This window comes from Pyrgilauda ruficollis, unplaced genomic scaffold, assembly GCF_017590135.1.
Source record: "Pyrgilauda ruficollis isolate IOZ18807 unplaced genomic scaffold, ASM1759013v1 scaffold23, whole genome shotgun sequence".
Lineage (NCBI taxonomy): Eukaryota > Metazoa > Chordata > Aves > Passeriformes > Passeridae > Pyrgilauda > Pyrgilauda ruficollis.
The window spans coordinates 2,043,962-2,070,920 of record NW_024522539.1 but is presented as its reverse complement, the minus strand read 5'-3'; the positions used below and the strand labels follow the sequence as shown (position 1 = coordinate 2,070,920).

Here is a 26,959-nt window from a genome sequence, read left to right as displayed (position 1 = left end):
GGGGCCGGGCCAGGCGGCGGCGGGGCCGGGGCCGGCGGCGGGGGCATCCCCGCCTCCTCTCTGGCAGCGCCGGAGCCGCCGGAAACCCGGCGGTGCTGCTGCTGCTGCCGCGGCTCCGGCTCCCCGAGAAGTTGTTGCCGAGGGAGAGTGGCGGGGCCCGGGCCGGCACCCCCGGCCCGCCCGGCATGACCGTCCGCCCGGAGCCCAGCGGGGCAGCGGGGCGGCGGCCGAGCCCCTGAGCGGGCGGCGAGCAGCCATGGAGCAAGTGAGTCCGGCCGGGAGCGGGGGGGACCCCGGGACTGGGAGGGGGGACCCCCGGGCCGGGCGGGAGAAGCGCCGGCCGGGACAGGAGGAGCGCACCGGCCACTTCGGGCTGAGTTCGGGTGTTCGCCGGCGCTGGGACATCCCGGCCCGCTGCGCCCGGGGGACGGCGAAGGAGTTGGCGAGGCGGGGGGGATCCCCATCCACGGCAGCCTCCGGAACGGCTCGGGCAGAGCCTCGGCAGCGCATCCCCGCAGCCCTCGGGATGTTGGACCCGGCCGGGAGGGGCTGCCGGGCTCGGCCGGCGCTGGCAGAGCCGGGCTGGTTCCACGCGTGCTGGGGCCACCCCGAGTGACTCCCGCTGGGGTGTTGTCCTGCCCTGCTGGAGCCGGGCCTGGGTCGAATCGCCAGCTTGGACATGTCTACGCACCTCCAGCCTTCCCCGCTTCTGTTCTGCTCCTCCTTGCTGTTTGGGACGGGTTTAACTCGGAGAAGGGCAGTGGTGCTTCTTCCGCACAATGTTTTCATGTCCATGGGATCAGACACCCCAATAATCCATCCCTGTGTGGATTGATTAAGATGCCACAAATTTGTTAGCAAGTTAAACAGGTCGCTTTCTCCCCTCGTCTGGCCATGCAATTATTCCTGCTTCCTTTCCTTGGATGAGGTTTTGCTGCTCATGCACAAAGAAAGCTCCCGGTAGGACGGACTGCCGGAGGACTTCAGGCTCTGTCTGGTACATGCGATCCCTGTAGCTGTGGCTTGTCTCTCCCCCCTCACACCCCCTTATTTCAGCTCCCAACATTCTGTGGCAAGAATGAAAGCTCTTTTAAAACAGCAGGGAGACGGCAAAGCAGCCCAAGTTGGTAGTGACTGAGAGTTGTTATTATCCGCTGGCATCCATGAAATTAATCCACAGCAGAGAAACTGCTTCCAGCTGGTGGCCGCCAGCCAAAGGGGCTTCACACTTACCCCAGCATTGGCTGGCCCTCTCACGGGCTTCTCTTATTTAGTGATACATGAATTCTCCAAGGATTGCTTGTAGAAGGGGTGTCAGAGGCAGTTCCCCAAGTTCCACGTGGATCTGAGCAGTTTGTTTCCAGTGAAACAATCTGTTCTGCTCCAGCAGGCTGGGGAGAAGTGGAAGTGCTAACAGCAAGGTTTGGGAGATAACAGGGAAAGGGAAAAAAAGAGTGGACGTGTGGGGATGCAGGTTGTCTCCTGGGAGTTGTTCATCAGCACCTTGGTAGAAGGGAGAGCATGATAAGTGAGATGCTTGATTGAAATGAAGTTGAGGTAACTGGCTAAGGCACTTCTGTGCTCTGTGTAACTTTAAAAACACCACTGTGATTCAGCTCTTGGGGGTTTGTTTTGTTGGAAGACATGAAGACTGTGTGGGTTTGTGGGCCCATGAAATACAGGGCAGAGGAGAAAAAACTGCCTAGTTGTTAAATAAAAAGCCATCTTGTCTGATTTGGGTTCTTTGCTGTGCTGCAAAATGTGAGGCTAAACCAAGCTGAAGGAGTGGAACTTATGTTTCACTTTTAATGCCACCGTGATATAAAATGCAAAAATGGCTCCTTTGGGTTGGTTTTGGGAGCGATGCCTTTGGCCTGAGCCAGCATTGGGATAACTTGGTTCTTCCTTCATTTACACTGGCTCACTTGGCTGGTGTCAGGGGGCTTCTTCTATGGAATTTACCACAAGAATGAATCCAGCCCAAGAACATCCCAGGAAGGATATCTGAATATTTCTTGTAGAATGTTCATATATAGCTGAGTTAACAGCAGCAGCTCATGTCTTTGTGTCATGCTCCCATTTTAATTGTGGAATTGCAGGCAGGGGACACAGGATGGACACAATGCCCTACTGCCCGTGCCCTTCCCTGGCCAACCTCCCCTTGCCAATTTGGGGTAGGGCTAGCGTAAAAATATTCTGCAAAAATGTCAGGCACCATCTCCGAGACTCTTCTTGCTTTTGCAGGAACAAAGTTTGCAGCTGAATCATCTGGGTTTTTTATGTCCTTAAGCTGCAGGTGTGGGATTACAGGACCTGCCCCCCTTGAGGGATGTGCTGGGTACTTATGAGGGGGAAGCTGCTGACCCAGAGCCCAGCAGCTCAGCATCCCTGAGTGCTGGATCTCACCCATCACATCTGCCTTGTAGCAGGAACTGGAGAAGGCAGCTCAGGCTCAGGTGACTCCTGTGCAGTGCAAGGGGCAGAGCCCTCTGCTTTTGGCTGTTGTCACTTGCTGAGAGCAGCACTCTCCATCTCATTGCACCTTCCCTCACCTTCCCTCTCCTGGGCTGCTCAGGTGGAGTCTGGAGTCATGGATCCTCTGTGTGGGTGCTCCCAGCTGCTGGCACAGCAGGAAATCCTGCCTGGTATGGCTCCTTTGCATGGCTCCTTTCAGGCAGGGTTTCCATCAGGGTTCCTGAGTGATCTGGGGAGCTCCAAGGCAGCCCTGCAATGCCAAGGGAGGAGGTGCAGTCCCTGAAATGCTGGAGAGCCAGACCCCAAACCAGCTCTGCCCTCGCTGTGCCTTGTACAGAGGTGCCAACATGAGCCCCAGCTCTGCTGGGGCAGGTTGTTTTTCAGAGGTAGATGTTAGGTGCTGTGTCTTCACAGGGAGTACTTTTATTTTAAAACCAGTGCAGTTTTCACTCTGCAGAACACAGCATGGATAGACATATTTACCATGTGACTTCAGCCTTTCTGCCAGGTGAAAAAAAAAAAGCCCAGCAAAAATTCACCTGCCAAGCAAAAAAAAAAAAAAAAGCCTTAAATAGTGAAAACATTTTAGCAGTTGTTGGTCTGGACTCACTTGAATAAACTCTTCATACAGCGACATCCATGCACAAGTGCTGCGAGGGAGGTTAAAGTCCATGCCCAATTATCTAAAAATGACATCAAAAGGGTTCTCGATCAGGAAACCAGCAGGTCTGTATTTGTGCAGGAATTGATGTTTGCTGAAGTCGCAGATCTCAACTGAATACAACTTCCTGGCAACCTAAAAAGTCAAGTTTAAAAAAAACCCACCCTATGTAGTCCCTCCATTTCCCGGAAAACTTTTTGATGCTCACTCATCCTGTATTGTGGCCGTTTCAGATGCAGCTCAGTATAACTGAAATAACTTCTACAAAAGGCACTGAGGTTGTTACAGGTTTCAATTTTCTTTTAGGTGAAACAGTTTATTTGAGTTTCCTGTTCCCACTTTGCACCTGAGCCTACCGGCAAAGCCCAGCCCCTTCCAGATCTTAGTGGAGGTCAGAATAAATGTGGGTGCATGGGGTGTTTAAGCTGTTTTTCTTCTTTTTATGAGTTCGAGCTCCCTCTTTGCAATAAGAGCTTACCCTGATGAGAGCTGCTGTCCAAGGGTGTGTTCAGTGGGAGTTTGGTGCATGGGAACAGATTCGTTAGCAAAGCTCTCCTCCAAATTTTTTAAGCTTGTCCATACACACTTGCTCTATCCTGGTTGTGGGAGTGTCCAGCTCTGACTCTGTTCCATGCACTTGGGATTTTCTCATGTTATGAAACAAGATGTCTGAGCTCCAGCCGGTCCAGTTTGTGCAGTGATGGCCATTTTGGGATGTTTGGGGCTTTCTTGTCACACACGCTCTTTTTGTGTGCCAGCTCTCTGCAGCAGGATTGCTGCTATTACACGTGGGGACATGGAGAAAACCGAGTCTGGGGGACAGTGGGGTTCCTGAGAGGAGGTTGGAGGATTTGGGCTTGGCCTCTCCTGACAAATCACAAGGTTGGTGAGGTGATTGTGTAAGGGGATTTGGCTCAGTAAGGGATTCCTCTTGCCTTGCTCCAGGGAAAGAGGCTTATTGAGGGGTCCATGAGGTGTGGGGAGCAGCAGGGTGCTCCAAGGGAGGGGTACAGGGATCCTGCCTTTGCAAAGGCTTCCAAGTGCACTGGAGAGGAGGAAAGCTTTCATCTTTAACCTGCTGGGAACATTTTAATGTGGATACAGTGAAGTCCTGTCCCTCATGCTGTGGATTTGCCCACAGGAGTTGGTTTGGGGATGATGACCAAGCGTAGAGACCTAGAAGAGAAGCTTGCAGAAGTGGACTTGGACTAAAATATGAGTGTTGCTACTGATGCCAGCAGAATCCATCATGCTGGGATTCATGAGAAAGCTGGAGGAGCAAAGAGGAAAGGAGGGTGCTCTCTTTCAAGGTGCACGAGTGAGCAAGGAGTACCTCCCCAGAGAGGGAAGCAGAGGAACAAGGTGGAGTTGCTGCCATCCCAACAATGTCTCCAGGGATGGCTGGGGTCTATGCCCACTTACCAGTCCTGTGAGAGCTGGTTGAGTTTTCCTCTGGAAGATGCCAGTCTCCCGTTGTGATCTGGTGGGGAGGGCCCACATTTGGTGGGTGCCAAAATCTTCTCTGGGCTGGCTTTCTGATGATGGAAACTCCTTATGCCTTCTGTCCTTGCAGGATACAAAGGAGGAGGTCTCAGAGAAACCAAAGTGTTCTCCAACTGCAGAGAAATATGGCTGGATTAAAAAAAGCAGCGGGGGGCTCCTGGGACTGTGGAAGGATCGTTACATCCAGCTGAGGAAAACACAGCTCATGGTCTACGAGGACGAGGTATGGTCACAGCTAATGGCCTTGAATGAGGGGCAGGAGCAGGCCCCTGGGGACACATGCATGTCCCTGTGTTTTTTACTCTTCTTCCAGCCCATTCCTTTCAAAAGGGCTTCTCCAGATATCTCCAGGAAGGGTAAACTCTGTAAAACAGACAGCAGCTGCATTTTAAATATATTATATATTATAAATATTTTAGCCACTGAATATTTTGACAGAGACATTGCCAAAATAAAAAAATGGGGGGCAGGACATCCTGTGAGAAGGTGAACAGAGTAAAGCTTTGGGCGGAAGCAGGATATGTGCAATGAGGTTTTGGCTTTGGAAGGATAAAAGTGATTGTAGCAGACTGACTTCCCACCTGCCACTTGAGGGGATGGCAGGCAACCCTGCAGCTGTTTGGCACCCCTCAGGCTGCTCAGATTGTTGCCAGCCAGACTCTTCAGGGTTTCTTTTAGCCACTGAAGAATGCAGAGTGAGGTTGTGAGTGCTTGCTGTCCTCCTTAAGTGTGGACAGTCTGGATTTGGCTCATCTTTTCCCTTTACTTGAGCCAGTTCTGAGCAAAGGACTCCTGGGAGCCTTGTCCTGGACTTCCCTGGATAAACTGCATGCCTTAAGTTCATGGCCACACTTAGAGCTGTTTCCAGACAAATGAGGAGTAAGAGCCAAGCCAAAGCTGTCCTGCATTTTCAGGAGAGAAGAATGAAAACTGCAGGGCTGGTCCTGCCAGGATGCAAAGGTGGCTTTGTTCCAAGTCAAGCCCTTGTTCCTGGGCTGGAAGCAGCTTCTGCAAGAGCAGAATTTGCCCCAAAAGTTAGAAATGACAGTGCAGAGCACAAGCTACAACCAAAAGGGGTTTGGGATGAGGGATGGGTAGGTCTGAGCCCTGTGGTGGCTTGTGTGTGCAGCAGGGTGGGGGACTGTGGTGTGCACAAGGACCACGTGCCTGTGAGGTGTCTGGCCCAAGAGGATCTGGGTCGTGTGTGGGCATCAGGACGAGATAAAAGCAAAATCATGTAAAGTTTCATGTGCAGTGTGTCAAGGGAAGAAGAATGGGGAAATGTTTCAGCAGCTGCATTGCTGTGGTGGTTTCAGGAACAGCAGGACTGACAGTGAGTTCAGTTCTCTTTTTTAAAAACATACTCTTGCCTAACAAAGAAGATTTGTTATAAACAATTTAGGTTAAAGGGTACTACCTCTTCCCTTATGCTGAACACTCCTGCTCTTCCCAAATCCCAAAGCTTTCTGGTGTCATTTGTTCTTAGCTGTGAAATGTCATGAAGAGTGCAAGAATAATGACAGGAGAAGTCAGTGTCAGGTGATGAGCAGTTCAGAAAGCAGGAAAAGCAAGGGGGGGTTTTCTTACCCAGAGGGATGCAGCCTGGTCCTGCAAACTGTTGACTTTCTGTAGATCATTTCCCAGTGCCCTGGACACTTGTTGACTCCAGCTGAAGCTTCAGGAACTCGAAGATTCAAAATCTATAAACATGACGTAGGTTTTTTTTAAAGGGCATGCCTTTAAAAACAAGATACATGGAGGCTCTCATTACCACAAGGGAAAAGGAGGCTTTTAAAGTAAGATTAATTTTCACAGACATTCAGAAGAAGGAAAAAATCCCAATCATTTAAAGGGTTATTTTATTATCTCAAGAAGGAAAATGGCATTTGTAACAACCAGGCATAATGTTTTCTGGTAGCCTGTGGATTGTGGTAACATCCTGTAATAAATTGCATCTGTAAGCTACAGTAGCTGCAAGGTCCCATTATTGTAAATAAGGGATCATGTTAATATCTATAGGCTATTAAACTGGCTTACAGTGAAGTCAAATGTCTTAGGAGAGGAAATTGCTGCAAAATTATCTGGTAGCACAATAGGATAACATGTGATTGTGCAGACTTACTACAGGGAAACCAAAGGAAATGGCAATTTTCTGCACTCAGGAGGGGTCTTGTTGCAACAGAATTGAGGCAGTTCATGTTTATTACTGTATTTATCTTCCTTTAATGTGAGTCAGGGCAGTGTGGCTGTCTCTGTCTTACAAATGGGGAGCTAAGTTTTTGAGATGGGAAGGGTGGATGTCTAGGCAGAGTCTGTGGTGCAGTGTGCTATGGTGGTTTGCATTTCTGGAGTTCAAGGTGCTATTTTTCCCACTGGAACTTCTCCACATATCTGCTCTGTGTGACCCTGGAGAAGAACACAGCATTCCAGACCATCCTCAGGCTGCAACATTTACAAATGAGATTGTTCAGTGCTTGCTGAAAAGGAAAGGAGATAAAACCTCAGGCAACAGGAATAAAAGGCATCTCTCCATATGTATCCTGAATTAGACTTGGATGGGTTAAACAGGGGGCCAGCTTCCATGTGGGCAGGCAGGTTTGGAGGCTGAGCATTTCAGCTGGTCTGAGCCCATCAGATTTCCAGGAACTGGGTAGAGCCTTGGACTCAGTGTGCTTTTCTCAGTCCCTCCCGTGTCCACCCCTTCACAAAGGGGTGCTAATGTTGCTTTTAGCAGTTGTTTCCTATGCAGGCCGCCTTGTTGATGCAGTTGCGTGAGCCTGGCTGCACTTGTAGCTGAGGCTTAGGTGCAAAACAAGAGCAGAGGGGACGGCCAACACGAGATACAGACAAGAACATTGTACAGTGTTGCTGGAAAGTACAGTGTGAGCAGCACACAAATACCATATATCATCACCAGTAGCAATCTCCAGGAATGTGCTCCTGACCTGCCCTGGGAACGTGTTCCCCAAGTTGCATCTGCTAGTCAGGCTTTGGGTTTGGTTTAAAGCAGAGCCACCTCCTGAAGGCAAATGGCAAATGCCTATTGTGTTACCTGGAGCAGATGGGGTGAAAGTCATCCCACATGGCTTCAGGTTTCTTTCAGAGGATGGGGAATGAAGGGAGATGAATTTCTTGTTTTCTGCTGTGCCTCCATCTACAGCACCCTGCATCTGTACCTTCACCTAAATGAAGACGCAATTAAGCAAGATGTTTGTATATTCCATACCCAAATGTCAGGAAAGGAGGCACTGATGCAAGTACAGCGTGCTTGGATCCCAAGAAACTGCTGTGCAGGTCTACATAGAACCAAGTGGGTTATTTTCTAGTGGGTTATTTTCTTGTCTTCTTGTCTCTGCATATTCTTGCAAGAATAAAAAAAACCTACAGAGTTTTTTTTGCCTGAAGACCAGGCAATCCAATGTAGGGTGACTAGACAGATCAATATTATCACTTCATGGATTAGAAAGCATCAGTCTTGAATTTGGATTTTTTTACTCCTAAACAGTGCAGCTAGTGCTTAGACCTGTTTTCTTGTGGTTTTAGGGTTTCTTTGTAAGTGTATTATTTGAGAGGGAAAGATCCTACTAGATTCTAGAGACCAGAGGATCCACTTCCAGTTCAACAAATGGACACTTAACATCTACATTTTGTCCCTGGTAAAGTGATAGCAAGGTATACCCAAAACGGATTTGTTAAAACACTTTGAGAGCCTCAAATAGAGGAATGAATTCTTATTTCAGGTTTAGACATTTTACACTGAATAGAGGGTCTCAGTGTGTGTCAGTGAAGACGTTTTTGCTGGGAATTACACCTTCATATAAATAAAAATTTCAGGGAGTCCTTTCCCCCCACCTTTTTATAAACTTTTCATTAAGGAAATTGTTTGCCAGGTGTGATTCTTTGGTTAAGCACATGCATTAATATGTCCAGGTGTTCACTAACTTTCTTCTTAAGGGCCAAGCCAATAGACACAGATATGTTTGTAACAGGATGTGCTCCATGAAGAGTTAATGGAATAGTTTTTCTGCATTAAATCATGAATGTAAGGGTTCTGTACCAGGATTGAGCTTGTCCAGAACATGTGTGAGGGCAGGACTCTGGAAGTGACCTTGTCTCTGCATGGTGCTGAGTGTCCTCCAGGTCCCAGGAGGCTGAAGGGACCTGGGGACCTGCATCAGGGTTGGGTCTTTCGTTCTTTATCTTAATAGTGTTGCAGAAAGACATAAAGGATCTCTTTGTGACCCAGGTAGGCTCACAGAGTGGGGATGGCTGCTTGCCAAGGGTAAAACACAGACAAAAGCCCCATTCTGGTGCTCCCTGAACTCAGATGCTTTTCCTTTGCCTCATACATGGAGTTTTTATATTTCTCTGGCTGTTTTCTTCCCTGCTTTCCCTGAAGAGGATAACTCACTTGAAAAGTTCAGGTCCCTGAGATGAAGGAACCATAGCTTGAAGAGTCAAGGTGTCTCTAGGAGACAGCATCCTGCATGTCCCCATCCTCTCTGCCCTTGTTCCCTGGCCAGGTCACAGTCCCCAAAGCCTTCCCAGGGAGAAGACAGGCAGCTGAAGGCAAGAGGGAATCTCACAGCAAAACCACACCTCTCTACCCTGCCGAGTCCCCTTGTTCCCCAGCTTGGTGTTCCACAGCCCTTAGGACATGGCACACGGCTTGCACAGGGAAGAGTTCCTGTCCAAGAGGCAGGACGGGTGGCATGGACAGGGAGGGTGACAGGGGCTCTGCTGGGGGACAGAGCTGCTCTTGAGAGCAGGGAGGGTGGGCAGGAGGCGTGGGGCTGGTGTCTGCTCAGAGCACTGCCGAGCTCTCTGCATCCTGAGCCCAGGGAAGGAGCTGGGAGCTGCACCGGCCGTGCGGCAGGGCTGTAACGTGGGCGGTCGTCCTCCGAAGGCCAGGATGAGATCACCCATCCCCGAGGCATGTATTCCTGACCTCACCCTTCTCTGTCATTTCTTGGCCGCAGAGGGGTTATTATTTCCATCCCTGTCCTTTTGCAGTGACATTGCGATACCAGGATTGCAGCAGGAGCCTTCAAAGGGCCCGGTAGCGTCAGCAGGATTTTATCGGCTGGGTTTTAGGTTTGGGCAGGATTCATCTCCTCCTCCTAGTATGCGTTTTCCCAGTTCACATTCACCTACTCAGTGTTAAATGAAATAAACAGTAATGTCATTAGAATAATAAACCTAAATTAGATCCAGACGTCCCTCGGTGGCTCAGGACTTGCTCTGTGTACTGGCATCAGCTCTGCTGGGCCCCCATCCCCAGATAGGAGGGTTAAAAAAACTGAAACACAGGCTGAGTTCTGCACACTGACTTAAATGTCAAGTGGTAAAGGGAGGAAATTCCCCGCAGCCCACTTCCCTCTGAACTCTCCATTCCCTGCCTCCAGCCACGCAGCAGCTTCCTGGCTATGACATGTTTCCTCATCCCACACCCCCTTCTCTGCTACAGGAATTGCTAAATACAAACTCATACAGGCACAAGGAGCTGCCTTGGGAGCAGGGCCTGAGCTGGGGGTGGTTATGGCCAGCAATTTTAATTCACGATGGTACTGGAGAGGTTCATGAGCCATGCTGACTGTAGCACTTCACTGGCAAGAACTGCTCTGAGATTCTCATTGCTCATTTGTGCTTAGCAAAAGGGAGCTTTGGTCTCTGCTGGGCTACCGAGACATGAAGAATATTATCTGCCCAGTGTTACGCTGCAATTCCTATTAGGGATGGTGCTCTGCAGCTGAACTGAGCCACGCACCACGTGTGGAATTTTAGTTATGTTACTGGGAGAAATGAGCCAAGATCGCGGCCGGCAGTCATCAGTGGAGATACTCCAGAGATAAATATTCCCCACTGAGATGCTGGCCCAGACAGTTTTGCTGGCTGTACAGGGCTGTATTTCCAATCCTAAGCGTTTTGACAGCTCAGACTGTGGCTGCAAGAGGACTGTGTCCATCACACATGGCTCCTGCTGACCTTTGTGATGTGAGGACCAGTCTGCCCCAGCTCAGTGTGGCAACAGGGCTCCCCTCTTATCCCTGCTCTGGCTCAGGCTTCCTGAGGGGGCTGCTTGGACCATCATGATGCTTGTGTCATCTTCCCTGTGAAAAAGCAGAATCACATCTCCTCCTTTCATTGTGGAACGGAGGTAGTGTCACTTCTGGCTGCAGATCCCTGGATGAGGCCAACAGCAATGACAGAAGCTGGTGTTACTGTCCCCAACCTGTTATTTGCTCAGCCACTGTGGAGCACTAGGCCTGTAGCTTAAAGACCAGGGTGTTTTCTTAATGAGATGCCAGCCTTATTTATGGGGCTTTCTAGCTGCATGCAGGTTATTTTTAAGGCAGAAGAGCTTTTAGACAGTTGCGAAGGGAAGAAATGCAGAATTTGATGGTCTATGATTGATTTCAGTGCCTCCTATTCATAATAATGTTTCATTCCCTCTCTGCAGGATGAACAGAAGTGCATAGAAACGGTGGAACTGGAGAGTTATGACAAGTGCCAGGAGCTGCGTGCACTACTAAAAAGGAAAAATCGTTTCATTCTAATCCGCTCCCCGGGTAAGAAGGTAGGATTGCCTTTCTCATCACCCTCAAGTTTGCTAACTCTAAAGTGAGTTCCAGCCAGCTGTGCCCAGAGCAGATGAAAAGCTCTGAGGCTGAACTCCTTGGCAGCTGGGAGAATGACCTGTAGGTGTGAAGGGTGTACAGTGTGTAAGAAGGAAAGCCACTATCATGTAGATTTCTTTCTTGTTGTGGGGAAAGCATCTTCCTGTGGCTTGACCTTTTCCTCTTGATTTTTTTTTTCCTGCCTTAGCGTTTTCTTTCTTCCAGTACTCCCTAAGTGGTACTTCTTAGATCATTCCCTGTGGTTCCTCTGTGTCCTCTGAGCACCTGTGGATGCTGCAGTTTTGCCCAAGTCCAGTGAAATCAATAATTCCAATACATGTACTGAGACAGTTCCTGGAGTTAGAACCATTGATCTGAGAAACTCCACTGCAAATTTACTTGCAGCCAAACAGTTCCTAGGAGAAAAGATTTATTTTGCAGAATTTGTGAAACCCTACATCTGTAGCTTCCTGCACAACATCTGGTTAGATCCAGAAGCTAAAAACCAGGCTGGCATTGCATAGAGACTATGCATCCATCTGAGCACTGGGTGTATGCAAGGACATCCTGCTTTACTTCCTATCTGTAGTCATCATCACTACACATCTTTTGATGTTCTCCTTAGCTCCTACTTGCATGCTATCCATTTCAGCATCTTTATGGGCTAGAATTCTTCATTGTTGCTTTGGGGTATCACACTTAGCCTTCTAATTTCAATGGGATTTTTTTGGCCTTAGAGTTGTTACTAAATCTCCCCATGCAAATCTGAGAAATTGTGAGGGACAAAAACACATTCATCTCCATAAGAACATGAACAGGCACAAATACCAACTTGCTGCGTTCCCCTATCTCCATTTTGTTTAAATAAATGGAGATTGTTTAGTCCTTGTTGTCACTGTTGCTTATTCTTTCACTCCAGTCACTTAATGTTTATACATATAATAAGACCCCAGCTGAGTTCAGAGCACCATTGTGCTAAACTTCATTCAAAACAACAAAACAAGGACTTTCCTGCCCCAGACCCCTGGGCTAGTGAGCTCCAGCAGAGCACTGGAGCCCAGAACACATTAGGAAGGAATTCTTCCCTGCAAGGGTGGTGAGGCCCTGGCACAGGCTGCTCAGAGCAGCTGTGGCTGCCCCATCCCTGGAAGTGTCCAAGACCAGGTTGGACAGGGCTTGGAGCAAGCTGGAATAGTGGAAGGTGTCCCTGCCCATGACAGGAGGGCTGGAAGTGGATGTTTTTTCTCTTCCAACACAAATTATTCTAGGACTATGTGATTCTAAGTGTACACCTATTCCCAGGGAGGCCAATAATACCCTGTGTGCTTAGAGATGGGCAGCATGGTATTATCTGCCAGTATGTTACTGAGGGAGAATTGTGTAATAGCTGCATATGTCTCTGCACTGCTCCATGAATCAATAGAGGGTGTGAGACCTGTTCCTAAACCTTTCATTTCTTGCTATGAGAAAAATATGCCCAAATGGTGCCCAAAAGGGTAACTTCATCCTTTTGGCATGCTGGCAAGTTTACAGCTACCCTGTTTTTCATGCCACTGATTCAATGGAGACCTAGATAGAGGCTACTTTTTATAAGGCTCTTTTGGTGAAAGGAAGGGCTTTTATAAATGAAAAGTTCCCTGTTTGTGGCTCCCCTCCCACCCTTCTTTTGGCTGGGAATCTGGTGAGGGTGTTGACACACAACATACTTTGGCAGATGTTAGCACAGGCTTCAATTAGGAGGCCAACGTACACAACTGTCCTTCTTCTGTTTTGAAATTGCAGCTGTGGCGATATATATCAGTTAAACATTTTCCTTTTGGAAGGCTTGCTGCCATCCACAGTTTAAAATCACTCTGTGAGCCAATTTGCCAAACCCTGCCACATCTTGCTAGGGTTTTTTTCTTTTCACCCTCTCTCCTGAGCATAATGGTGAGGAATGAGTTTGAGGGACTTAGCAACAAGCTAGGAAAGGCCATTTCTGTTTCAGTGCACAAATCTTGAATACAAGGAGCCCAGTTTAGTTGCAGGGGAATCCCAGTTTAAATCTTGGATGGGATATTTTTGAGCAGAGATGAATCAGTCAGTTAAAACTACTCTGCAGCTGAAGTTGCACCTGAATAAATAAGTTGTCCTGCTAAACACTGGTTGTTGATGAATGCACCCCAGATTCTGCTTGGCCTGTTGACAAGGATGACATTTTTGTTAAGCTGTGACAATATGAGCATGTCACACGCCTGCACTGGTATGGAACTGAAAGAAAGCACTGCCCCCTGAGCTTCAATTCTTCAGTGAAGGAAGCTGGCAGTGTGCAAAAGCCCTGTTCTGCTTCGAAATCTCAAATGCTTCATTCCATGCACAGCAATTAAGTGAAAACTTTTGGATGCAGAGAGCTGGGCTTCTAAGAAAGGGCAGTAGCCTTGACCTAGAGACTTTAAAATGTACTACTCACAATGCAGAAAAGCAGTGTAAATGATGCTTGGTGTAAACTCTGAAAATTACCAAGATTGGCACAAGTCTGGTGTTCAGTGGATCTGAAAAGCTTCAGCTGCAGGGAAGTATTAATATTGGGAAGAGGGTAGTAGTCAGGAAAGAGTCCACCAGCAAGTCCTGCAGCTCCTCAGGCATCCTCGCACCTGTGGTCAGGGATGGAAACTTCCATTGCTTATTTTTCCCTCCATCAATTTTTGAGTTACCTGGAACTGCCTTCACCAGGGGCCCAGCCTGGAAGCTGCAGTAGAATGAAGTGAGGCTTGGGGGACTCTGCTCCTGGGGTCTGCCAGTCTGGCAGAGATGCTGCATTATTTCCAGGGGTGATGTAGCTCGTGGTTCAGCTACAGAAATCCACCAGAATCATCTGACAATTGTCTCATAGAAGTATGGAGTGGTTTGGGTTGAAAGGCACCTTGAAGATCACCTAGTTCCAACCTCCCTGTCATAGGCAGGGAGTTCCTTGTCTTCTCCTTTCCCCTTCATGATATATAACCTGACAAAGTCATGTAGAAGAAGGCAAGAAATGACCTCCCATCTGGCAGATAGACTCTGCTGCACTCATGGTAGTTTAAGATATTACTGACCCAGCTCTGCTGCAGCTTCTGCTGGAGGTGACCACCCTATACCAAAAGTCAGCAGAAGGGAACACATCCCCCAGCAGTTCACAGGCAATTCACAGTCCAGCTTAGCCCAGTCCTACCAGGCTTTGCACTGAAACAGGTAAGGACCAAGTGAACACATCCCCCAGCAGTTCACAGGCAATTCACAGTCCAGCTTAGCCCAGCCCTACAGAACAGATCTGTTTCATCTGCACTGAAACAGATAAGGACCAAGCACAGGTTTGTGTCACCTACCTCTGCAGCAGATCTGCAGAACTGCTCAGCAAAGAAGAAGTGTTGGTAACAGCCTTAAACTGCAGCTATAAGCTCTCCAGAGCTTGTCTGTAAATCGCTTAGCACAGGTACAACAGACTGACCCCAGGAACACTTCTCTTTCCTGGAAAGCAAGCTTGGCATTGCCATCAGGCTGTCAGTGCTGGAGAAGACTGATGTCTCAGGGAGGACAAGGAGCAGTGAGGGAGCTGGTGCCCACTGCTGTCACGGACAGTGATCCGTGTGGGAGCTCTCCTGCCTGAGGTCTCAGCAGTGATTCAGCAGGAGCTGTGCTGTGCTCTGAGTAACTGTCAGTAAATTGCGTAGCCTGCATTCATGGCTTACAATGGTCACTAGGTTTGGCCATGACAGCTTTTCCTGGCACACCAGCCTGTTGTTTATGGCATGACTCAGTCTCAGCTGGCTTAGCAAGAAGGAGTGCAAATGTGTTACCCTGCCTGCTGCCCTCTCATATTGGTGTCACTGACTCTCTGCCTTAAATTCCTGCTGGAGAGCAGACATTGCTTAATGTTTTGTAGGAAATACCCATCTTTAGATGCATCTGCAGGTATCTGTAAATATTCAAATGAGTAAAGATGCAGACAAGAGAAATTAATTTGTTCCTTGTTTGCTGAGAGCTTGGGAGTCTCAGAGTACTGTGCAGAGTCCCAGTGACAGGCAGGACTGAGACCAGCTTCTTCCTGCCTCTCCTCTGCAGCTTCCTGCTTTACAGAGAGCTTCCATCCTGGTTTGGGTGAGCTTCCTTCCCCAGTGCCTTGGCCGAGGACAGGAGCCACAGATGGATACAGAGAGACCAGGGACTGCCAGGCAGTGAAGAGGCTGTGGCTGGCAGCAGCCTGAGCATGAGCCTTGGAGCCCCAGCAGCCTGACTCTGCCTTGATGTCTGTGGATGTGTTATAAAAAGGACAGAAAAAAATTCTAAGATACCTGGGCACTGGGAGGAACCTGCCCCTCTGTGTCACAGCCCCAGGGAGCTGTGCAAGGGGGAGCAGGGCTGCAGCAACATGAGGCTGGCACTGCCCACACTGCCCTGTGGGTCCCACTGTGCTGCTCATCCTCCCTCACCCAGCTCCCTTCTGCTGCCACCATGAGTCCCTTTCTCTCACCATCCACTGGATCTGCATTTGATGGCAAAGGGTTGCATGCCAGAGGGACATCTCAGCTTCTCATTAACGAGGAACCACCCCCCTGAGGTTCTCTCTGCTCTGCCACAGAGTTGCTGACACCAGCGCTTAGTCACAGACTGGGAGGCTTTATTTGGAATGAGGCACAGAAAGTGGCATTGGAAGAGGAAGCTTGAAGTGAGGCAGGAATCCTTCTCCTGAACAACGTGTACGGAGATTTCTAAACCCTGGTGCAGGCTGCCAGGTCTTTGCCAGGCAGTGCAGCAGCTCAGCTGCTCACAAGTAGAGCTTTCTCATAAGCTTTTATAATCACAAAGCTTTGGGGCAAAATCGTTTCCAAACAAAAAAAGTTTTTAAGCACACACAAAACCAGGCCAGCTCGGACTAAAACAAAATCTGGCCATCGCTCTGTTTTGGAGCCTTGCCTTCCCTTACATTCCCTGGTTAGAGTGGCTCTTCTGCATCCCAGACAAAGGGCTCTTTTTCCAGAGGGCTGTGGGTCAGGCCCTAACCTCCCCTCTGAGCATTCAGGAAGGCATGTGGTCCCCGTCACCTTACGTGCAAACTGATCAAATAAAGAATCTTTTCCCAAATTACTCCTTAACTCCCTCCTTGCCATGATGGTTGTGAGTGCCTGGCACTTCGAAGCTGTGATGTAAATCCATGGCACTGACACGAGAAATAAATACAGAAAGGAAGAACAGTTGGTTTCTAACAGCAAGAGTGGGTGTAAGGAGATCAGGCTTTAGTTCTGCAGAATTTCTGGTGGTCCCTTCAGAAGTTGCTGAGACCCAGAACAGTTGCTGCTTTGTTGTGCCATGAACAGGGAGCTGCTAAGACCACTCGACTGTCAGTCACCATTAGCTTTGTGCCTCTCATTTAATATAGTCCCTGTTTTATATAGACACTGCTGTGATTTTGGAATGTGGGGCCTCATTTACGAAAAGGCTGAGGCTACAACTGCCCTTGAAGGCAATGGGAAAGTGTAGAGTACCTATAGGATGTTAAATACCCCCAAAAAACTGTTCCAGGCAAAACCCCCATGAGGCTGTGTTTTGAACAAGCCTCTGTAGCTCACTTCTCCACCTGGAAGAGGTGGATAATTTCAGTTGCCCTGAAAAGGCATTTGTGAAGCCCCCCACATACTGTAGTGATAAGCAACAAATTAAAAAAAGACTGTCAGGGGAATCAGTAATTCTGTTTTCAGGGCTGGAGCAGAGTGAAATCAATAAGACATTGACCCAGGAGGATAAAACACATGATGGAATAATTCAGTAAGAAGTGCCACCCTGTTGTTAGGGACAGTGCTAGGAGGAGCACACACAGCAGGCTGACATCCCTGCAGCCCGGAAACAATGGGAGTGTCTAACTTTTCAGTGCTTCATTTTGCAATGTTGCTGGTGTCCTTTAGCACAGGAGTATTCCTGTGTAGTGTGGATTAGGGCACCACATGGAGCTCTTTGGATCCCAGCTGGTCTGCCATGGAGCCACCTGTAAGGTGAAGATGATATTTGTCTCACCTGGAGTGCACTCTGGGGTACAGCTACATTGTACTGGTGAGGTGCTCAGAGGAAACAGCAGCGAATTAAATAATACCCTTCCTATTGTCACTGCTTTGGGCAAGAAGAGATTGGAAACACTGAGCAAAGCCATGGGGCTGTCCTGGAGGAAGGGAAGAGCTGGCTGGCTGGAGGACAAGCCATACAATCACCCATCCTCCCTCCTTATTTGTGACCCATACTTCTTGCCAGTTCCTTCTTATATGGCCAGCTCTTCCCTCCTTCTTGGGGCAGCTCTTCAGACTCCAGAGAGTGCCTGTCTGCAGTGTTCACTGCTGGATTTCATTTGCAAACAGAAAAAGATATGGTGAATTTTTGCACTTACGTTGCTCTTATGCCTCATGGTGTCTGTTCCCAGCTGGGTCAGGGTTAGAGCAGCCAATGTCAGTGCCTCACATTCCAGTATCAGTTCTGTTCTGCAGAGCCACAGGAACAGGGAAGCAGGCAGAGACAACTGCATGCAGCCTTCCCATTCCTGGTATTCTGGAGGAAGTGGGAGATAAAGTGTTTTACTTCGTGTGAACCAGCCAGTATGACTTGGACTTTCAGTCTGACTCTATGCAGTGTGACCATTTGCTGTACAACTCACTGATGCTCCAAGAGCTATTCCAAGTGTTCTGCAGAAGGGAGAAACGTACATTTTTACAACTTTAGTAGTTACCAAAATAAAACTACAACAGAAAGCTGTCCAGCATAACATAATCCTGTTCATGGGAGCTATGCAAAACACAAAGGAATCTGTAGTTTAAACACAGGCTAGAAGTGGATGTTATACAGAAACTGAAGTGATTCAGAGGTACCTCTGTAGGAACACTCAGGCAAAAATTCTCTCTCTGCTCTTGCAGGTTCATGATATCAAATTTCAAGCTCCAACTTTGGAAGAAAAAGAATCATGGATAAAAGCTCTTAATGAAGGGATCAATAGAGGCAAAAACAAAGTATTTGATGAGGTAAGAGAAACAGTGTCTGTGTCTGTTCTCATCCATGGCTCCTTTAGCTAAAAGCAGAACTTGTCTGAACTCTTGTTCTCCCCATCCTTCCTGCATGCCAGCCATGGTCCAAGGAAAGAGAAAGGTGATATGCAAGGTAGGGCAGGTTCCTTCCCTTCAGAGCTTGGGATCAGGGGATTTCTGGGAGTCCTCCTCTCCCCATGGAAGCAGCTGGTGCAGAGAAGCAGCTGCAGTGCTGAGTTGTGTAGAGCTGCAGCCTGGAGGGACTCATCTTCCCCACACTGCCATGATCCTCAGCACCAAGCAGCCTGGAAATGGAGGTACTTGGTTAGGATATAGCCCAGTCTTCAGGACTGGAAAAGTCTGAAGTGACTCAGTCCACCAGCTATTCCGCCTGCAGTCTGGAGAGAAGTCTGGTGGAAAGTTACTCCATGGCCCTGGCAAAACCTGCCTGCCTCTCAGCTGGCCCCAGCACACCTGCACTTTCAAATTCTCCTCCCTTCCTGCTGTACAGAGGGGAGGATGAAAATTGCACAACCTAGAGCCTGTTTAACCTTGTCCTGCTCCCTCTTAGTTTGTAAATCAGCCCTGAGCTAAACCAAAGGAGCAGCATCTCTTCTGCAGTTCTTTCAGTAACTGAAAGGAAATGAACAAAACCACCACCATGGAAATGACACAAGAAAAAATGAGCAGGGTAAGGAGGGACAAGGAAATCAGCAAAACTGTTTAGCAAAGGAAACCAAAGTAATGAGTAAAAGTTCTGAGAAAAGGGTTAACTCGTGTAGATACAGTGCTAGAGCTGTAAACTCTGAGAAGTTGGGCTTTGCTTTTATTCAGTACAGTGGGCAGTGAACTCTGCACACCCTTCAGCAGCACAGCAAGGTGGGATCTCAGATCACCTCCCTGCCCTCTGAAGTGGGATTATCCTCCTTACAGAGGGATCCAGCCTCTAATTCTCAGTCATTCCAGTAAGGATCAAACCTCAGATTTAAAGTGTTTCCACATAGGCTAGGCACAGGGTAATGGGTCAAGCCCTCAGCTCACTTGGATTATCTGTTCTCCCCTGAAGGAGCTGTAAAACCACTCTGCCATACCAGCCATTTTTCTCTTTAAATCCCTATTTCACTCTCACCAGCTTTCCTTTTGTACAAACTTGTGGTACCAAGGACACACAGATGTTTCAGTGTTTCTGGTCACTGGTGCTGCCCCTCCATGGGGAGCAGACTCCAGCCCTTGGCCATCACACTGTGGGTGGACAGAGAAATACCTGTCAGGACACTGGGACTTCCCTCCTTAGGAGTGTGAGGCAGTGGATTTCTCGTCTGATTCCAGGAAATAAATTTGTTAATTCAGCTGGATCTGCAATTAATCCAGGTCACTGCTCACACCTTCTCCTCAGCATCCTGCAGTCATTAGAGCTGTGGAAGGGAAGGGCTGAAACAAAGTGCTGCTGATACAGTTCACAGTCAGGTCACGGTTATTAATGAGCTTTCACCTCTAAGATGGAAACAGCAGTTTTGGTGCTGTGTTCTGCCACATGCAGGAGCTGGTCCAAGCACAGGGAGCAGTGAGGACAAAGTTCCTTGTGTCCTTTTTTCCCTGCCTCTTAGGTGGAGATAAGTTTAGCCATTGCAAACCTCTGAGACCTTAAATATCCATCACATACGTGCAGGGCTTTGCAGGCAGGCTGTAATTGAGCTCTGAGGTAAAGACTAGAGGTGAAATGCTTTAACATTTCATGTGTGACAGTGACAACTTTATAGACATGTCTCGAGAAAGTAATGACCCTCTTCCTTTTTGTTTTCCTCCTCTTCCCCCTGTTAAAAGGTGAAAGTAGACGAGAGCCTTTCCTTGGACCACGTGACTCGGGACAGGGTGAAGGTGTCCCACGGACGTCGGCCACCCACGAGAAGTCACCTAAAGGAGGTAAGTGTACCCTGTTGGAGTGAGCCATCCCACCAGCTGGGATCACTGAGAGCTGCTCCTTCCACTCAGGTACCAAACCCCAGGGGAAACCCCAGGTGTGGACAGCCCAGAGAAAGCTGACAAGGGAAACAGCTTCCTGTAGGAAAGAGTGTGCCAGCATCTCTCTAATGAAGCTCCAGGTTCCCATAGACCTCTATCTGCTGCAGCATGGTACCATATATTTAGCTTTTCATAACTCATTAGCTGCTTCACCATCAGGTCAGAGCCATTAGAGACTGAAGCTCCTATATTTATTTTCAAAGATGTCATAATTTTGTAGCCACAGTGGTCTAAAGGTAGAAGAACTGCATGGTCCATGGTGAGAAGCTGTATTTTTATTAAGCTAACTGGAGAAAGCAGACAAGCTTTCAAGCTTACAAGCCCTTCCCTAGGTCTGAAACAGAATACATTATTCTCCCAGGCAGTTTTATAGACTAACCTGTCTACTTTTAACTGATTTTCTGGATCTGTTACTTTAAAAAAAAAAAAAAAAAAAAAAGAAAGAAAGAAAAAAGAAAAAAACACAAACCTGTATTTCATTTCCAGGGGAGAGGTTTTTACTAATGTTTGATTCCTGTGATTTATGAAAAAGTTTCTACAGACAGATTGATATTTTAGCAGAGCGTTAATCGCAAGCAAGGAAGGTTTTTAAATCAAACCTTCTTTCTTCAGACTTCCAAGGCTCTGACTTATGTGCCTGCACAACACTCAGATGACCCTTGTGCAGAAAATGAGATGCCTTGAGACTTTTTACTTTGCATAGAAATGGAGGGAGAGTGTCTCTCCCAGAGAAATGCATGAGAATGAATCATAGATTCCCATCCTCCAGAAAACCGCAGAAGAAAACATGACAAAAGTCACAGCAACAATGAAGTGTGGATTCTGTTGCCTAATACGGGTTCAGTAAGGTGGGGAGCCCTTCCCTAGGCACTAAAAACATCTCTCTTCCCTGCTCAGATCACTATTTTCAGAAGATACCCCTGAGGTTAATACCTCTAAGATGTCTCACCCTCAGCCAAAATCAGGGGAAACTGACTTACAAATTTAGCAGCAGGAATGAGGGGATAGAGCCTGCAGAAAGATGTGTATCATGGCTGCTGGCTGCAGATTCATGAAGGAAATGGCATGAACATGGATTTTCAGTGTTCAAAGCAGGCCAGGTGAGGATGGGTCAGGGCCAAGCCACCAGGATGCAGCTTGCCTCCGTCTCTCTGCTGGGCTGGAAAGGCAGAGAGAGGCTTTAACTAAAGTCTCTGCACTGCAGGAGCCTGGCCCTGGCTGCTGCTATGCCTCCGTGTGGTTTTGGGTTCCCTCACACAGGAACTGTCACTGCGGTTCTCCTTGTGGGGCACTGAGCTTACACACTGCAATGTCTTTGCTAAGTCCATCCTTTTTAGGAAAACCTCCCTGCTAGTGAGATTTGCATACAGGCTGTGGTCTGAAGGAGGTTTAACCAGCTGAGGCTTGGCCCTGGTCAGGCTGGGATGACGTTGGGTTAGAAGAAGCAAGCAGAAGGCAACAGGATTACAATCACTGGCCAAACGATCTAACTTGGTTTATGACAAGCTCAAAAGCAGAAAAGTGAGCCTTTGGGGGAGCACATTGTAAATGAATGGGGTAGAGGGATACCACTACTACAGGACAAAGAATAAAAAAGCAGAGCTTAACACTAGCAGCCACAGGAAAACCAAGAAATTAGGTTATTGTGGTACAGGCTTTAAGACAGTCTTTTCAAAAGAAGTACTAAAATAAGTTCTGCACTTTTCTTAGAATCAAGGGCTGGGTTGGAAGGGACCTTAAAAATCACCTGCAAGGGCAAAGAACCTTTCACTAGACTAGGTTACTTAGAGCCCCTTCCAGCCTGGCCTTGAACACTCCAGGGATGGGGAGTCCACAGCCTCTCTAGGTAACCTGTGCCAGGGCCTCACCACCCTTATAGTGAAGAATTTATTCTGAATATCTAATCTAAACATGTCCTCTTTCAGCCTAAGGCCATTCCTCCTTGTCCTATCACTCTATGGCCTTGTGAAATATCCCTCTCCAGCCCTCTTGGAAGCCCCTTCCCAAACTGGAAGGGGCTTTAAGGTCTCCCTGAAGCCTTCTCTTCTCCTGGCTGAAAAGCCCCAACTCTCTCAGCTTGAAGCAGCAACCCCTTGCTTGCCATGCTGGTTGCAAGGGTTTTGCACTTTAACTTGAAGTTAAAGGATGAAACACAAGATCAATGACAGAAACTGAAAACTTTCTCTCTTGTTTTTCAGGCTGCCAAGTGCACATCAGATGGTATCCTTCGACTAGATCTGGATATAGTAGACAATGGACCACCAACCTTTGATTCCACTATCAATGAAAGTGACAATGAGCCACCTCAGAAAGAAACTCCAAAGCCCCCTATGCCACCCACAAAACCCACTGGCACAAAAGAAAACCAGGAAGCAGAGAACAATGTTCCTGACCAGGAACATAAAAAACCTCTGTCTCCTCCGCAGCCTCCAGATAAGAAGCTTAAGGAAAACATCAAATCAAAGGACACTGTAAATGCCAAGGAAGAGGACTCTGGAAGTTCAGAGGAGAACGTGGAAGAATCCCAAGCACCAAGTGAGGAGAACAAGGAGAACCTCGCTGAGGTCAGCAACAGAGTTATAACAAAAGCTCCAATTCCACTTCCTAAGAGTGTGCCAGACAAACTGAAAGTAGCTTGGGACCAACCAACCATTGAACCTAAAAAGACAGAAGACTTGGAGTCATCAGGAGATGATGGCAAAGACAACCTGTCTGAGATTGCTGCTGCAGATGTTTCAAAGCCTCCTGTTCCTCCTAAGGTTTTGCCAGAGAAAATGCTTGCCACAGAGAACTCCAGCCATGGTGACCTGGAAGCTGGGGGCTGGGAACAGCAGGAGTCTGGCAGCTCCAAGCCCCCAGTGAATGGGATCACAGCCAGCGAGGTAGCAGAGTTCACATCCCTGACAGCTGAAACAGAAGAAGGAAATGGGAGGACCGCAGCCGAGAAGGAACAGCAAACTTCAGCAGAAGAGACAGAGACTTCCTTAGCTACAGAAACAGACCACGAGAGTGTAAAAGCAACTATTGAGAAGAAAGATTCTACAGAAAACACTTCAGTTCTCAAACTTCGCTGTTCTTCTCTGGGAGACTTGCTCTCTGATTCCAAAAGTAAACAGAGAGCACTTCCAGGCCAAGGTTTCCCAAAGGATTCCCATCAATGCATAGCTAAAATGGAGGAGAAAGTTGCTAATGAAAGGGAAAAAGCAGAAAAGCTTCTGCAGAAGGTTTTACGTGAAGGTTTGGAACAGGCCCAGGAGGGGAATGGACCCCCAGTGGTGGCAGAGACGTTGCTCAATGAGGCAGTAGAACAGCTTCGGCAAGCTTCACAAGTTTTGCAAGAAATTAAAGGTCTTGGAGAACTAAAAAAAGAAGGAACACAGAAAGAAAAGCAAAAGGATCTAGTGACTCTTTATAGGAGAAGTGCTCCCTGACACACTCTGCAGAGACTTCTTTCCCAAAATCAAAGCTAAACATTTGCATTTATGATTTGTACCATTGCTAGGCCAGTGTTTAAAGATGGTGTTTTGCTGTGCACACACCATGTTTGTGGGACAGAATTGAGCTTTCAGTTACAGCATCTTTCTTTCTTCATGTTGTACATACCAGTCTGGTTCTAATCCTCTTAGCACAGCAGAAGGTTACAGGACAGTGAACAGTTTCAAAAATGTGAATGCTCTTTAAGGATTCTGTCCAAAGTCCTTTCAATGGATCAGGCCTTAAAAATTTCTGGTAATCAGACCAAGCCAGATTTTTTTGAAAGGAGCAGAATGGCTATTCTAGCAAAAGCCCCAGTCTCTCTGCATTTACAGGCAAGCAAATACCAGATTACACTGGCACCTATCTGGTTTTCCCAGTTAAATAATTTCAGGATAAATGTAGTCAGTGTTTGTTCACTTGCTGGCATGGTTTCCCAGACCACCTGGCCCAGTGACATCTAGGAATGTAAAGATAAACGGTTTAATCTTCTCCAAAGATACTCATAAAACCACATCCACAGTTAAAAAGTGACCTCACACAGAGGCAAACCAAACTGGCCAGTTCTTGACTCCAAGTAGTGTCCCTGATGTGGAGCAGCTGTATGAAGGCACTTGGAGGCTGGCTCTGCAGTACTTTAGGTGTGCTAAGCACTGTGTGAGTGAACACAAGTCTCAAAGCATCATTGCCAGGCAAGTATTGATTGTTCATCTTTCATTAATAGGGAAATTGAGATTACACTTAGCCTGTGAAAGTGTCTTCTACCAGGACAACACATTTGTTATTGAGGAACATACCTATCTGATAACTCTGAATTCCCTCAGCATTGTTAGGAACAAATAGCCAGGCATTTGGAGAAGCTGTGTCCAGCAGATCCCCAGAAGCTTCCTAGGAGAGCTGTCACAAAGCACCTTTGGGGATGTGTGTTCCCTTAGTGTTGTCTTGGGATGTAACTGACAGGAGCATGCACATCAGGCAGTGGGTCTGGATGAGATCCCCCTTCCCATGGGACACATCTCTACCAGCTGTGTCCTGGCCAGCCTGAGAGCCATGGTTTGGCCCAGATCTCTCTAATTTACACACGTGGAGGGAAAGGCATTTTGCACACAAAACTTTGGGGCTGGTCCCTATGGCTTAAGTGTATGAAAATAAAAATGCATTGCTATAGAAAGGTCTGAGGAAGGCATTGCAGAAGGCTCCAGCATAATTCCCACAGCCTCCCCTGTCCACCACAGTTCTTGTGGTCCTCAGTGACTACAGCAGTGGCAAAATCGTGTCTTTGCACTGCTGCTGTGTGGCCCCATGCCTGAGCTGGGCCCTCTCCCCTGTTCTCTATTCTCCCCTGTTGCTTTGAGGGGAATTGTGTGACAGCCCAGAGGGCTTCTCCTTTGCTTGAGCCAGGCTCTGGAAACATGGAAAATGGCAATCTTCCCAGTCTGGTTTTAAGGAGCAACATGCTACTTAAATTCTTTTCTCTCATTTTCCAGCACTTTGTTCTTAGCTCATCCGTTTCTTTTTCTCCTAATTGCCCAGGTCCCACAAGTCTGCAGGGGGCTGCAAACACCAACCACAGCAGCAGTAAAGTTTGGTTTGAGCCTCCTCTTAGGCTAGGCATAGGTACTTCAGGTATGAGCACAGAAAGGTTGGCTTTGGGCTTCCAAATACCCTGGTTTCTACCACCTGGAGCCAGCGAGACAGATTGTGACCATAACTAATGCTTCTTCCTCTTTTGATTAAACTAGCCTTGGTTTTGGTAGTGAGTCCCCCTCTCAAGACAGACATAGATATTGTATGAGACTTCACTTGTTATTCTGTCACATGGAAAGTTCTACGTGGTCAAACACTCAGGGCTCAGGTGCCAGAAAGTTTTGCTTTGAGGCAAGAATTTTCCAATGTCCTAAGCCCACCCTGAGGCACACAGCCTGAAGCAAACTCTGGGCATGTGCCATTTGCTGCCGTGGGTTCAATGTGAACTCTGGGTCATATTCACCTTTCCAGACACACTTAGGACAAGGGCTAAGAACACAGACAATATTCAGTGCCTATCTGCTATCTAAATGTATTTTTCTGCATGTGCACTTTTGTTTACCGAACACTGTGTGGTATGAATGTGAGCTGTCAGAACCTGGTGTGCACTGGAAGTCGAGGGACATCAGCTCCAGAGAGCAGGCAGGCTTTTGCAAGATGCAGTTCTGTAACAATAGATGGGGGGAAACCCAGTTCACACTAATGAGAGTATACACAAACCAGGGCAAACTCTGGGTACAGGTTCATATCCCAAAGCTGAAGCCAATCCTAAACTTCAGGACAGGCAAATCAAAACCTGGCATTGAAATCCAGGAGAAAAACAACAGCTTATGGGGTAGCTCAGTCCCCTAATTTATACACAAATGCTTTTGCTCTCTCCAGTGTTTTCTTGTGGCAGTGTGTTCTGTGGATACTCATCTGGCAAAGTGCTGGTGAAAATACCCAGACATCCTCTCTGTTACAGCCAAACCTACAGGATGTGCTTATATTTACTGTATATTTTTATATTATACTCAATATTCTAATGAATAAATGTCTGACATTTTATTGAATAGCCATCAGTAGGAATCCTGACAGATAAATACCCTCTACCTGTTAGGGAATGGGCAAATTAAATAATTTTACAGCCTACAGCTAATTACTGTATATGCTGTATACTAACAGATCTTACTGGATTTGTATTATGTCTTGTAAATAGGTATAACTTAAGTGGCATCTCTGTATCAGCCAGTAACTTTACTGCTGCAAATGCTATGGTAGAGACTCTTGGTTTTAACTGTTTTTTCTAATAGATTTAGCAGTTTCATCCTAAAACATCCAGCCTGCAATGGCAACTCCCATCTTCAGTGTACATCCTGCCACCATGCACTTTTTAATCTTCTTTTAAACATGCATTTAAACTTGCATCTAATTCCTGGCTGCACTAAGGCTAGGGGGTTTTGTGCCTGAAAACCCTCTGGGCTTGGAGTGCTGGAGTGTGAGTCTGTGTTTTGGGCTGTGCCACCAGTTTACATGTCTGTGACAGGAAGGAAGTGAGTTTGCAAGTGAGCAAGTGTGGATGACGATCTGAAAAGCAGCTGCTGCAGCCCGTGGAAAGGCAGCACTTTGTCTCCTGTTTGTAAAGAGCTTTGAGATTTGGCAATAAAACCTCCTTTTAAAAA

At 47.6% G+C, this 26,959-nt stretch overlaps 1 protein-coding gene across 1 annotated transcript; it reads left to right on the top strand.

The window, feature by feature from the left end:
* Window positions 1–38: 38 nt before the first annotated feature.
* PLEKHO2 (pleckstrin homology domain containing O2) lies at window positions 39–26,959 on the top strand. Its single transcript, XM_041469128.1, has 6 exons — window positions 39–265; window positions 4,710–4,862; window positions 11,100–11,216; window positions 18,168–18,272; window positions 20,100–20,198; window positions 22,496–26,959. Exons 1-6 carry the CDS (start codon window positions 257–259, stop codon window positions 23,726–23,728), a joined length of 1,716 nt encoding a protein of 571 aa, XP_041325062.1. The 5' UTR covers window positions 39–256; the 3' UTR covers window positions 23,729–26,959.

Coding starts and splice junctions, on each gene's coding strand:
- PLEKHO2 (XM_041469128.1), top strand. Junction 4,863..11,099: donor TCATGGTCTACGAGGACGAG/GTATGGTCACAG, acceptor CCCTCTCTGCAG/GATGAACAGAAGTGCATAGA. Junction 18,273..20,099: donor AAAACAAAGTATTTGATGAG/GTAAGAGAAACA, acceptor CCCTGTTAAAAG/GTGAAAGTAGACGAGAGCCT.